At 52.3% G+C, this 12,631-nt stretch overlaps 1 protein-coding gene across 1 annotated transcript in view; it reads right to left on the bottom strand.

Annotated features, from left to right (window-relative positions):
* Positions 1–12,347, bottom strand: part of glra4a (glycine receptor, alpha 4a) — a 36,911-nt gene extending 24,564 nt beyond the window's left edge. Inside the window, exon 1 of the mRNA XM_029257685.1 lies at positions 12,283–12,347. Within this exon, the coding sequence (XP_029113518.1) occupies positions 12,283–12,341 (59 nt within the window). The 5' untranslated portion in view covers positions 12,342–12,347. The remainder of the gene's footprint in view (positions 1–12,282) is intronic.
* Positions 12,348–12,631: the final 284 nt, after the last annotated feature.

The following is a 12,631-nucleotide window of genomic DNA, read 5'->3' as shown; positions in this document are numbered from 1 at the left end:
GGTACTGCGACTATGAAAGAGAAAAAAAAAATCACCCTCCACCTTCAGGATCGTTGCCTTCGTTTATGTTTGCCGACAACCAGAAATCTGCGGCAAAGACGTTACGTCCCTGTGCTCCGCAAGGCAGCGTTTCGGGATGAAACCCAGTGAACTACATTAGCATCAATTAGCCAACAAAAACATAGTCGCTACAGGTGCGGCAGGCATATGCTGCTAATTGCTTTTCATTAGAAAGTCGCTGTTGAGAAAGAATACTAATGGTGTGCCGAGCCCTTCCCGGGATTGGACGAGCACGTAGGGAACGTCACCGTATCGAGCCGTTAGTCGCTAGCGCTTCCTGGGCACGAGTTCCCTCCGCCGCCCTCAGCCTTCCACGCAACGCGAGACCGCGTTCAGTCATTTCGCAAACTATGCCTTGGGAGGGCCTACGAGCTCCGAAGCTACTAAGACTTAAAAAGTCTTTAGAAAAGTTTTTAAGCAATATGATATGCTCTGCAATGGAGGCGTCAAATTCAATAAATATCTCTGTTGTACTCCTAATGTTAGCTGGAATACAATTATTATTCAGTGGATTTTGGCGGAAAAGCTCTTTCCCTTTTGATGGATGGGCATCCGGCGAGGGCGATTTCTGCTCGAAATGTTACTTTATTGTTTCTTGTAGTGATGGGTATGGCTGCTGACATCCTTCCCGCTTTAGATGCTGAGCTCGGTGTGACTGTTGACCCACTCCTCCTTGGGAGCAGTTCGGGAACAGGCGTGGTCCAGGGCACGTGTGATCCAGACCCGGCCGGGTTTAGAGGTAGATGAGGTCCTTGGGAGGTCGCAGTTGGAGGGACAAGGAATGCTGATTTCACACGAGATCTTCCTAGAACTCAGCGGAAGCGGTACTCGGTACCCCTCCTGACTGAACAAGCCCGAGATGCTCGGTCCTTCTAGCCTCAACCAGACAGATTACTTTAGAAGACTCCATACTTTGAGCGTGAACATCGGTCGCATCTCGGTAACCTGGCACGTCCATGCCGAAAACAAGCATTCCTTGACGGCCACTGCTCTCTGGTTTATTCATAAGCTACCTTGGGCATCGTCTTCGTCTCCCGCGTCGCATTAAAGTTTAAAACGAGGCACAAAAGTGAAGCTTTCTCCTCCTCCCGGAGCATCCATTGCTTGTTGCTTATTCAGGAACCCCATTCTGTGCCCACAAAGACGTTATTTTCATAAAATAGCTACCCGCTGATATTTTTTTTGTCACAAAGCCGGTGGAAAAAAATATGAACCTGCCAGAGGTTTTGCTTGTGAGTGATTTTTCTCCAAATTTCACGTTCTTTCTGGCCATCTGCAGCCCCGCCAGCACAGCCCGCTTGTTCAGCTGCCTTGAGAGTCGAGACTGCCTGATCACTTCATGCTCTCAGGGTTAGGGTTAGGACGGGGCCGAAAAGCCAGTGGTAACTGGAGGAGCAACCAGCAGCCCGAATGCACTGGACAGGACATGGATGCTGCTGACAGCGGCAGTAAGGCAACATACGTGGATTGAATTAACCCCCAATAACCTACTCTGACTACGATCTGCCACCGAGGAGCTCCTAGTCATTGGTGCCGTGCACTGGGGGGTGTTGACCTTGCAGGTCAACCGCAGCCCAATCTATTTTGCCTCATAATTACGTCCAAAGCCAAATATGATGCATATAAATTTCAGCCTTATGTGTTCACTTTTGCAGACACTCCCCATCTGCAACTGCCTGAATTTTGACGTTTCCCTTTTGATGACATAATTAATTTTGGCCAAGAGGCAACACTAATAGCAAAATTAGCCTCCGTGCAAAAGTGTGCGCATTTAGCAGCGTGTCTGTGAGCCGGAGGTTTAATGATTCGGACTAATCCGACCTAACCCGGCAAGTCAATCAGCCGGAGGCTGCTGCTCACGCATTTCGGGTGGTAATGCAATCTCTAATCCCCCCGGGAGCGGAGCACGATTGAGCCACGCACCCATTGGGAACAATGAGGCCGCCGCTCAGTCTGGTGGGGGGGTCGGGGGGGGGGATGATAACTTGTCTTTCGCCCATCGCTCTATGTCAGTAATGCTCCTTACTTCACATAGGGCAGCCGGGTGCAGCTTCACCCATCGTCCTCAGCATCTCCTGCTCTCTATGGAAACATCAACCAGGACGTAGTGCACGAAAAAAGGAAAGACAAAGGAAAGGCACGCAATGTCAAAATGTGCAACTACTGTATTCCCATGATTCTAACGCAAAATTTTCGAAATGCTAAAAACTCGAAAGTTTGGCTTGCGTCTTACGGCGGAAGGCTCCTTAGAGTTGTCGATGTAAATGCACGCGTATCACATTTATTGCTCCATATGAGTTATGTCCGCCGCTAGTACCACACATGTCGAATTTAACCTAAGTTTGGATCCCAAAGTATCCTAAAATGACTTCAAAAAGATTGCAGTACAGTATAGCATTGGAATAGAAAGTTGTTTTGTACGCAGATTAACATGGAAATACAGCTGCTGAACGTAAATTTTACATAAAATACCAATAAATCAATAACGATTAAGTTTCTCGATTTGCTTTATAAATTTCCTCTGGTGTTGCTATTTCTACATTTTCCCCCAAAGATTTCTGTCTAAATATAGGGGGTGCCTTACAGCTGATGATGTCTTAGAAAAGCGTAAATGTGGTCATTTCAAACGTAATCAAAACTATAAGAAAAAAGCCCTGTAATGATGTGTTGTACGTGCAGGCAGCGATCACCGAAATGGGAGTCACCGGTTTTATTTACCAGAACAATACGTAGCCCTGGATAAGTTGACCAATTAAAGAGTGTGACAGTGTTTGGGGGGAAAGAGAAAAAGGGAGCAAACGCAGGGGTGTGCGATCACTATTCCTCCCCACGACGCACCTGAATTTGAAGTCGCCTTCAGCGGGCGTGTTTCGATCAGACAGCGGAAGACGAGACACGGCGTTTTTTTTTTTTGTTGTCGTTTGCCATCAGCGGTTAACGTCGCCTGAAATTAGGCGGAAAACGGTGCATAATTTCAGAGATTTTATTTAAAGAAAAAAATAGGAGAAGGGCGTTTAAAGACATATTTGTGCTCTGTATGTTCCGTGTCGCTCTTTCCTTTGGCTGCTCTGTATGCGACTCACCCTCCGGGCCCCAGATCTCGAGACCGCATCCGATTGCCTCCTGTCAGTTCCCATGAAACAGTGCTGCGGGCCCACAGATGAGACTGGAGATTGAGGAAGATGACTTTCGCGTGTCCGTTTAGGCTGCCCTCTCTTTAGCACGGTGCCCAACCCCTCCCCCTTTGCCTTGTTCCATTGAAACCTGCTTCCTTTTGGGTTCAACCAGTGAAAAAGAGAACTTTGCGGCGAATGGTAATAACCGTAATTTCGATGTTGACCGAACATCGGAGCGGCAGATGTTCAACCCGGATCTTCGGTTCGCCGCCACCCTCGGCGGGATCCCTCACGGTCAGCGGTGCTGGAGCATTTGACCAACGCGTGGAAGCGGACTGCGGCCGCGGTGCAAAGCCGCGCGCCGAACCCTTATTGCGCCTAACGGGGCTGTTGGCGGTTGAACGGAGCTGCGGTTGCTCTCCCGCCAGGCCCGGCACCAGGGAACTTCACGATCAATTCCTCTTTCCTTTGAAATCCCCGATAGGGGGCTGTGTGCGAGTACCTATATGCCATGCATTTAATTATAAGCCCCCAGTCTGCCTGGACGACATGATGAATGCCTTGCATTTTCTCCTGGAGTTACGCGGGGATGGATCGAGGGCTCGGCTCGCGTTCGGGACCCGTATCAATCACAGTCTCGGGTTCGGACCGCAACGCTCCCGGCGCTCAGCGTAGAGCTCTCCGGGGCCGCATGTTTACTCCTGCCCTGAATGAGGTCGACTGCTGCTGTGACGAGCCCCCGTTTCCTGCCCTTCTTCCACCCCCGCGCCATTTCCCATGGTGCACCAGCCCGTCTCCGGCAGGCCCGTCAGCCACGTACCGGAGAGCCCGACAGCCCCGCGTTGCGCTCTGATTTTCCCATCACTGTTGTAGGGTGACAGGTGACTGATCCACTTGACAGCGCACGCAGCCTCCCCGATAATCCCGCGGGACCCCCTGCGGCGCGAAGGGTCCCGCCGCTCAATCCTCAGTGGGAAAGGAGCAACACATCTCCGTCGCATTTACAGCTGCCGTACGGGAGGAGCGCTCGTGTGGCTCGCCACCAGCTGCCAATCACAATTCGACACGTTAAAGAGTCCCAGATCACAGGTTCCCGCATGGGACCATCCATCACTGCGGACCGATATCCTCCGAGCCTTACCCGCCCCTCCGCGGGCCAGGAAAATTCCTGCGTATCGGGAACCGACTCCTTGGCTCAAGCCCAGAAATTCGGCGTAAGGAAAATTAAAAGCGCAGACAAAGAATACATAAAAACCTCACGCAGGCACTTCAAAGGTTTTTTTTTTTTGCTGTCTTTACAAACAACAGTTGCCCGACAGCTTCTCGAACAGAATATAGCAGCATCGTCAACAGCTTCCGAATACGACACGAATGGCGAAGCAGGTCCAGGGCGACAAGCAGCGAGCGGCGAGACGAGAGCCGACGTCAGGCGCACGAACGGGGGCTGTAAACGCGTTTGGTACGTGTGAGTCGGCGCCTCGCCCACACGTACGTCCCCTGCCGTGGCGCAACCCACGAGGCGCTTCGGTACAACAAACCAATCAATAACGTGCCGTACGTTTCAATCCATCGACCTTCCGTTTGGTTTGATGCCACAGTTAATTAAAAATTAAAGCCGAAGGAAACCTACTTGTAAGGAAGCTGAATGACAAGAAACTGAACATTTCCAGAGCGTCCAAACGATTCGGATTTGTATTTTAGGGGTACGTAATGCATGCCGCTCATCAACGAGGGTCTATGAAAATACTCCAGTGATGGAAACCAGCTGGACCAAAGAACGGTGCGAGAAGACCGAACACTGAACGGTGGGGCTCGGACGTCCAGCCTTCAGCACGCTCCTTCCATTCTGCAGCACGAGAGCAGCGATGCGGGACGGGCGCTAATCGCATTTTGCAGGGCGGGATGGGAAGAGGAGGAGAGACTTGTCCACGGACACCTGAGGGGGCGCTGAGGAGACGCTCCTTTTCTGCAGGTGACCTGGAGCACCCTGACCACACACACATCCCGGTGGTTCTGGGCAGAGGTCTTTGGAGGACACTCCATGGATGCTGGTCATCAAGAATGGAACAGAAGCACACACTCAGATACACACGCACTGAGATACGCACGAAGTTGAAATGCTCGGGCAGAACCCCTATCATGCAGCGCTGATCTCCTTTGCAGTTGCCGGGGGGCTCGGTGATGGGAGCCTCGTTGGGCGAGGCGTCAAGGCAAAAAACGAAATGAAGGTATTTTCCACAGCCCTAAAAGGGACAAAACTGCATTTCGGAGCCTTGCAGGTTCAACGACTTTACCTTTCAGCCGAGTATCAGACGGCCGAAAGGAAATATCTGGCAATTTACCAGGGAAAAAAAAGACCCAGGAACATTTTATTTTGAAAGCGGTTTCAGCGAAAAGTTAAATCACATTAAAAACCCCCTTTTACGTGTTTCATTTACATTTTCAAGAAGACTGTGTGATAAGACCTACTCAGGCTTGGGGACTAACGGATGGAAGTCTTGGTCCTCTCGTCACATCTGTTGTTCGTTGTACTCGAGGAACCCCGTCTAACGGGAAGGTAAAAGAGCGAACTCCGTGCCGACATTTTAATCCCCGGCCGGACACTGCTGTTGAACCCGTGAGCCAAGATCCGAAGCGGAAAGCTGAGAGCGGAGCGTTGGCTGCATTCGCCAGCGGTACTTGCATCCTGTCGACGTGCAGTGGAGGACGGAGCCCTCCAGGAACCAAGCGCAAGCGATCAAAGAATAAACAGGGATTATGCACACTGGGATGGGATCAGATGTGGAGATACGTGCACGCAGCTCTGCAAAGTAAATATTTATTCTAGTGAACTTACTCCCTTTGGGGGCGGCGGGGGGTCAGCCCTTTGTTAACGATTTAATATTTGCTTAGCAGATGCTTTTACCCGCTTTTAGCCAAGTACTTCCTTTGCAAATGAATCATCCACAAACGCTGAATGTCGAGAGACAACGCTTCCAAACAACACAGGGAAAGTGGTGCGTGCTCTTAAAACATGGTAATTTACCTAAACCTTAATACAACCCCAACATAAGTCGAATGCATTCGGTCACACGTCTCGAGGGGAATGATCTGTGCAGGTATTCCCACTTAGTTTAAGAAAACATCAAGATCGAGTAACATTGAGTTTTTTATGGAAAGAAGTAATTAAGGTACAAGAAACATTTATTAAGGACCAAACAATAAACAGAATGAAACATTATGAAAAACATAATGACTACGGCAAACAAACCGAAATGTTGCACAGATTCAACGCAGCTACGTATGAAGAGGAGACCACTGCATCGATCTACAAAGAGAGATTCTGCTCCACCTTTCTCCTCATACATCTTCACATCAAAAGACCATCATCACATGAATAAAATAAATACTGGCAACATATTACCAATACCAATCTGAGAGTTGGTCAGACCCCGTGGGTGACGACTGCAGTAACTGGGGGCTTTACAAACTAATGATCATTCACCATATTTAAACAGTGACTTCACATCACCTAAACCCTCAAACAAGACCAAAGACCAAACACGAGCATCCTCTGTATACCGCCGTACGTATTATTTACAATATGATACAACTTTCCTCTTTGAAACCCATAGGTGAGCAGTCGCCATGTGTTGAATCTGACTCGATGGCACTTACCCTACCTGACCTACCTACCCTACAATAGAGTTCATAAAGGAGACCCTAGAGTCATCATCTGAGGCTTTCCGATGGCATGGTGACCGACTACCCTACGAAAGGACCGCTGACCCCCACCACTCACTGTGTCATCGGTTCCTTTCAAAGCAAACATGGAGATCTCCATGTCTACGCTACAGTTCTCCATCTTTCCCTTGAACGCTGGACAACTGAGGAGGAGGAAGTCACGGCCGAGCAAAGAGAGCTCCGAGGAGCATGGCGAAGAGAAAGAGGAGTCTGAGGAAGACATCTCCAGCAGCATTGGTGCAACTGCTTTGCTTGCGTCAATTAAAGTCCACATGCTCTGCTCATGCAACACGCCCCCCTACGAGGAGGAAGCGACAGCGTCCACGATGGTCTCCTCTTCAAGCAAATGTAAGGTTTCCCAAGTAGATAATTTTTACTGCTGATGCTTTTTCATTTACAGGGATAAGGATACAAGACAGACTTAATTCCTGAAGCCGGTTTGGTCAGGGGCTGTTGAAAGTGCGTAATGCATTATGTAAATCTGTAAAGTCGCAGGTCTTCATTCAAGGGAACCGTGCGCGCTAAACCATCTTTAGCTGACTAGGTCGGGTTTTGTGTCTCCTGAAAGTTTATCTATTAATTACTCACTTTTCTGGCCAGACCTTTTCACCATATTCACTTAGAAAGCTGTAAATTTACACTTTCCCCCCATTAATAGGGGAGGATATTTTACAAAGCAATTTCGCTTAAGCATATTGCTTAAGGGTACAAAAGCAATTCCCATCCTCTGACTTGAACCAGCAACTTCTCAATTACAAATTCAGCTCCTCAGCCACTATAAGACTCGCCCCTAATTCGAAAAGATACACCAAAGAGACAGAACTCTTTAAACGACTACAGCCATCATTTCTCGTTTTTTCCCTTTCCTACTCGTACCATATTGAGGCTCTTATTCAAACTGTGAACATGACATAGAGGCCAGATTGCTGCAAGGCCCTGCCAACCCAGTTCTCCCTTCAGTTTCGAGGACTCGCCGATTTAACAGCTGACGTTCCACTTTGTCCACTTTGACGGAAGGAAGAGCAAACTTTTGGCTTAGCGTAGCAGAAGATCTCGAGGGTCTGCCAACGAGAGCCTCACGCCGCGTGAACGATCGATGTTCCAGTCAAGAAGGCAAACAAATCAGCTGTGCTTCACAGAGTCAAAACAAACAAACACAATGCCGTCTGCAAACGTGCAGCGCGTCCTCTCGAGTCCTCCGGCTTCGATACGGCGGAAAGCAAAGCAACCCACAGATGCGGCGAAAAGCGCGAGTCCATCTGGGCGACACCTGCAAGGGACGAACTGGACGGAAGAGCGAAAGCGAAGCAACCCACAAACGTCCTACGTCTCTGAGAAGTGCTGCCGAAGAGTTGGGAAGACATGCTGCGGGCTCATTGCCTCATCAACCTCGTTAACTGAACGTTTCAACAAAACCCAAACCTCCACAGTGTAGATAGAGGTTACCACGTTCCGAACAACTCCGCCATGGATGGTCCCAAGCCCGGCTGAGAAAGGAGGGTTGGGTGTGGGGCTAGATATACCACACGGTAAAAACCTCGCCAGCTACAGAAATGCCAACAAGGAAACTTCATGACGTCTCAGCTCTTCGGGATTCCTGGAGAACCCTTGTTGGCGTCCTATGCCCCAGGAGGGATGGAAGGCATAATAAGAAGATGTTCCGAACAGCTGCTATGCAGGTAAGATGGGATCTGACTTCCTCGTTCGCTTCGCTCCCATGTCCGGCGGGGCTTTCGCTTGTCCTCACCACTCAGCTTCTTGCTCGCGCCCGATGTGTACGTGTTCTCAATGGCCTGTGGAGCGCCTTTAAAGGATTTTTAATTAGTTCTAATTGCTATGGACAGGCAGAGGCCCGCAGCAATGGGCCAAGAAGCAAATCGTTCCTCCGAGCGATACGGGCATGTCTCAGCCCGAGCGTCCCGGCCACGGTCCACCTGGGACTTGCGCACCACCGACGGCAGCGAGGCGGTACAGCGCCGGAGAATCCGAGTCTCTCTTTCCAGGCCGCAGCTACAAATGTCACCGAAGTGACTTTTTCCCAGAAAACCCGGTAAACGCAGCTCTCCAGCGCTGCCTCGAAACCGGCTCAGCCTTTCAAAGACCTCTTGCGTCGATGTCGGCGAGTCGCTGCAGCTTCAGCCCCAGCGCTTTTTGGCCAACGGCGCCTCCCCTGGCCATCGGGGAGCGCTGCGGGCACAGATTAAAAGTTGCCGCCGTTCTCACACACATCGCTTCCGTTCCGTAATGCGCTTATCGGCCGCGTGCGCTGGTGACGAGGAAAAGCAATTTCTCTGTGGCTCTTCAGGGGCCGAACCCTTAACCTGATTTGGGCCTTTTTCTCAACACGACAGGAGTGTGAAACGAGGTTCGGAACCCAGAAATAAAATGCACGCCATCCTGCCCACGCTCGCGAAACGACAATACGGTATCTTCTCGATCCGTGCGGTTACGGAGTCGCGGCCTCCTCCGGTTCCTCACGCTCGGGCTCATCCGTCCATCCGCGTCCACAAAGGGCTGCCTTGGTTTTCAGATCCTCCCCCTCCCCCCAAGGAACACTCCACAAGGTTATTGGATATTGCGAGCATTTTTCATTTGTGCGATGGCCTGACAAAAAACAGCGAAGCTTCTGCTCTCCGCCATCGCTCGGCGGATCATCTCCGACCCGACGCGGAAACGCGGCCGCGATCAGATCTTCCGGAGAGGTTTCTTTGCACGGATTCGCAGAAATTTGACACGACCCGTTATGCTGCTGTGTTCAGGCTGCCGTTTACTGTGGCGGTTACTGCTTTCGACAAGTTTACGAACGGTGGGCCCGACTCTACAGAGCCTAGAAGGGCATTAAGGTGTTTTCCAGGAACCTGCACACCACCACCGGCCACAATTCTTCAGAACTTTTCAAAAACCAAATTTCTGGGTGAAAGCACCAGTGCCTGGGAACAGGAAAGTATTAGACCCTTGGAGCGGTAAAGCATTGGACCCTGGTAAAAGTGCCGTTCTCCGAGACCCTCCTTCGCTCCGAGACACGCGATCGCATCTGTAACGGGAGCCGCGCTACCCCTGCTTGTGGCCGAGTGCAGTCTGAGCACGGATCGCAGCTCTGAGACCGCCGCTCCAGGGTCCTTGGCGGAGACTCACCGATCCCTCCGCGATCTTAATACAGGAGGAGCAGTATAAAATTTACACTAGACTTTTTTTTTGTTTTTTTTTTTTAACTGGAACCACTGTCTTTGGCCCTCCTGCCTGAAGAAGAGTCCAGTGTGGGACACAGCGAGAGAACACCTCGGGAGGGGGGGGGTGGGGGGACCGGTCAAGGAACCGGACTAACCGGAGGGATGGAGACTGATGTACAGGTTCAAGGAGAAGCCACTGTCATACCCTGGGGTCGGGTAAAGTAGGGCCGGAGAAGCATGACGTGAAGGGGTATAAATGGCGAGCTGCGGGGTTGACCCCGGGTACGAGAGGGTGCGATGTAAATAACGAGTAGCCGCTAAATCCGGGGATCCCCCCCCCACCCCCGCCCCTGAGAGAACCTGTTAATCAGTTTCCTGCAGACAGCTACACAGCGGAGCAGATTTACGAGCTCGCGTGCACACGCCCGCCTGCGTGCCCGCTGATATCGGGAGAGCGCTGCTCTGTGGGTCCCGGGTTCCGCTCACCAGTCGGCCCCCCCAGAGCATCCTCATATAGAAATATTTCACAGAGGACAGTCTCATTCCCCAGGCTATGAATCCTGGGGCGACGAGGATGCGTGTGTGTGTGTGTGGAGGAGTGGGGGTTGCCATACAGAGCCCCCACACCCACACCCAAACCCCCCCCGGCCTGCCTAACCCACTGCGCTGAGAGCTCCTAATTTCTCCGAGGATGAGTCTCCGGCTCCCGATCGGCACCACGACCGCTGCTGGGATTAAGGAGATCCTAATTCCGTGCCGCTCACACCTGGAGTTGACAGGGTATGAAATGGAGCGAGTGCCTGCAGTCTCTGCGTGTGCGTGCGTGCGCGCGTGTGTCGCCAGAGAGGGCGGTGGGGGTGTTCAGCCAATTTCCACGCAGGTCGGGATTTCCCCCGTCACCTGTTGTGCTCCGCTGACCTCCCCCCGCGCCACTGCCGCTCACTCGCCACGCAGGGGTAAAGGGAGTAAACATGGAAATAAACAAATTCACATCAGACGGACCCTTGGCTGAATTTATTCAAAATGCGTTTGCGCACAAATGTGCGCGTGAGGGCTTTTATGGGACGGATTATTTAGAAATACCAGGCTTTGCCTTCCTTTCCTCCCCATGTTCATTTTAACATGTATAAACACACCCACCTCGTTACATGTATTCATTTATCTGCCTCTTTTCTCCAAAGCGACTTATAGTGTTGAGGTTCCGATTATTTACCCATTTATACATCTGGGTCATTTTACCGCACCAATTCAGGGTAAGTACCTTGCTCAAGGGTACCGCAGCCGGAGGCGAGACTCGAACCTGCGACCTTTGGGTCCGAAGGCAGCGGCTCTAACCACCGCGCTACCAGTCGCCCCTTATTAGCAAGGGGACCCTTACAAAAGGCATCGCCGCTCATTCTACTGTGCCCCGAAGCGCCCGAAACGGACTTAGCGAGCGGTGAAAGCCGGCGGTGGCGGCGCCCTCGGCCCCAGGGACACGTCTCTGCCGTCAAGGGGGCGGCGTGACGCTCGTCCGACATCGATGATCCGTGACGAGTTCCTCTTCCTCAGCGAGGGTCACATTGTTATAGCTTCGCGCTCCTCCATCTGACACTTCGGCACAAGGCGACACCATCTCCTAACATCACCCACGTTTCCACCGTTCTCCCTCCGTTGGTGTGTTTTCACCATGTTTTTACCGTGTGCTGCTGCGTAACCCGCGTGCAAGCAGCGCTGTTGCCGTTCCTCGGGCTGGTGCGCGATCCCGGAGCGTGGCGCGCGCGCACCGTCCCGTCCCAGCGCGTCGTCTCCGGATACACACCTTGTCAACGGTTCGCTGAACACACACCTTTCTCCAACTTCTGCTCTTTCGCGTCTCTCTGGGCAAACTTGGCACCCTGGAAAAGGAACACTGACCGCAGCCCACTCAACGCCAAGGCTGGGCGCACACATGACCCCACATCCGTGTGTGTTTTGGCATCGAACGAGTGACAGCTCACCCTTCCACACACACACACACACACACCGCTCGGACCCCCAACCCAAGGGACCCACAGCCACCACCCCCCGGGTGAAGCCTCCCACTCAGGGAGACCCCCCACAGAGCCACCGAGACACACCCACCCACACACACACACACACACACACACACACACACACACACACACAGTGAGACCCCCCACTGGCAGCCCCTGTCAATGACACCCCCCCCACGACCCCCCCCACTCACGGACCTGGAGAGGAGGACGCACACGGACGACACGTACAGGATCCTCCGCACTTGTGAGATCATCCTCTGGTGCTGCTCTCGAACCCGGGCTCGCAGCGGTGTGAGGAGAGGAGGGGAGGGCAGGGGAGGGGGGTCAGCACGCGCTCCGGGCAGCCCTCATTTGGCGCGCGGCGGCGGCACGCGCGCGGCTCCGGGGGGGGGGTCCTGCTGGGCGAGAAAAGTTCTCGCGTGCCTCCTCCCACGCGCAATCCACAGCCACTGTGGGGCAGCGCAGCCTGTGCATGAGTCTCTCCGTCTTTTCCACGGTGTGTGTGTGAGAGTGAGAGAGAGAGAGAGAGAGTGAGTGTGTGTGT

This window comes from Scleropages formosus, chromosome 13 (genome assembly GCF_900964775.1).
Source record: "Scleropages formosus chromosome 13, fSclFor1.1, whole genome shotgun sequence".
In the NCBI taxonomy this organism is placed as follows: domain Eukaryota; kingdom Metazoa; phylum Chordata; class Actinopteri; order Osteoglossiformes; family Osteoglossidae; genus Scleropages; species Scleropages formosus.
The sequence above is the reverse complement of the archived record's forward strand: the minus strand, read 5'-3'. Positions and strand labels throughout refer to the sequence as shown.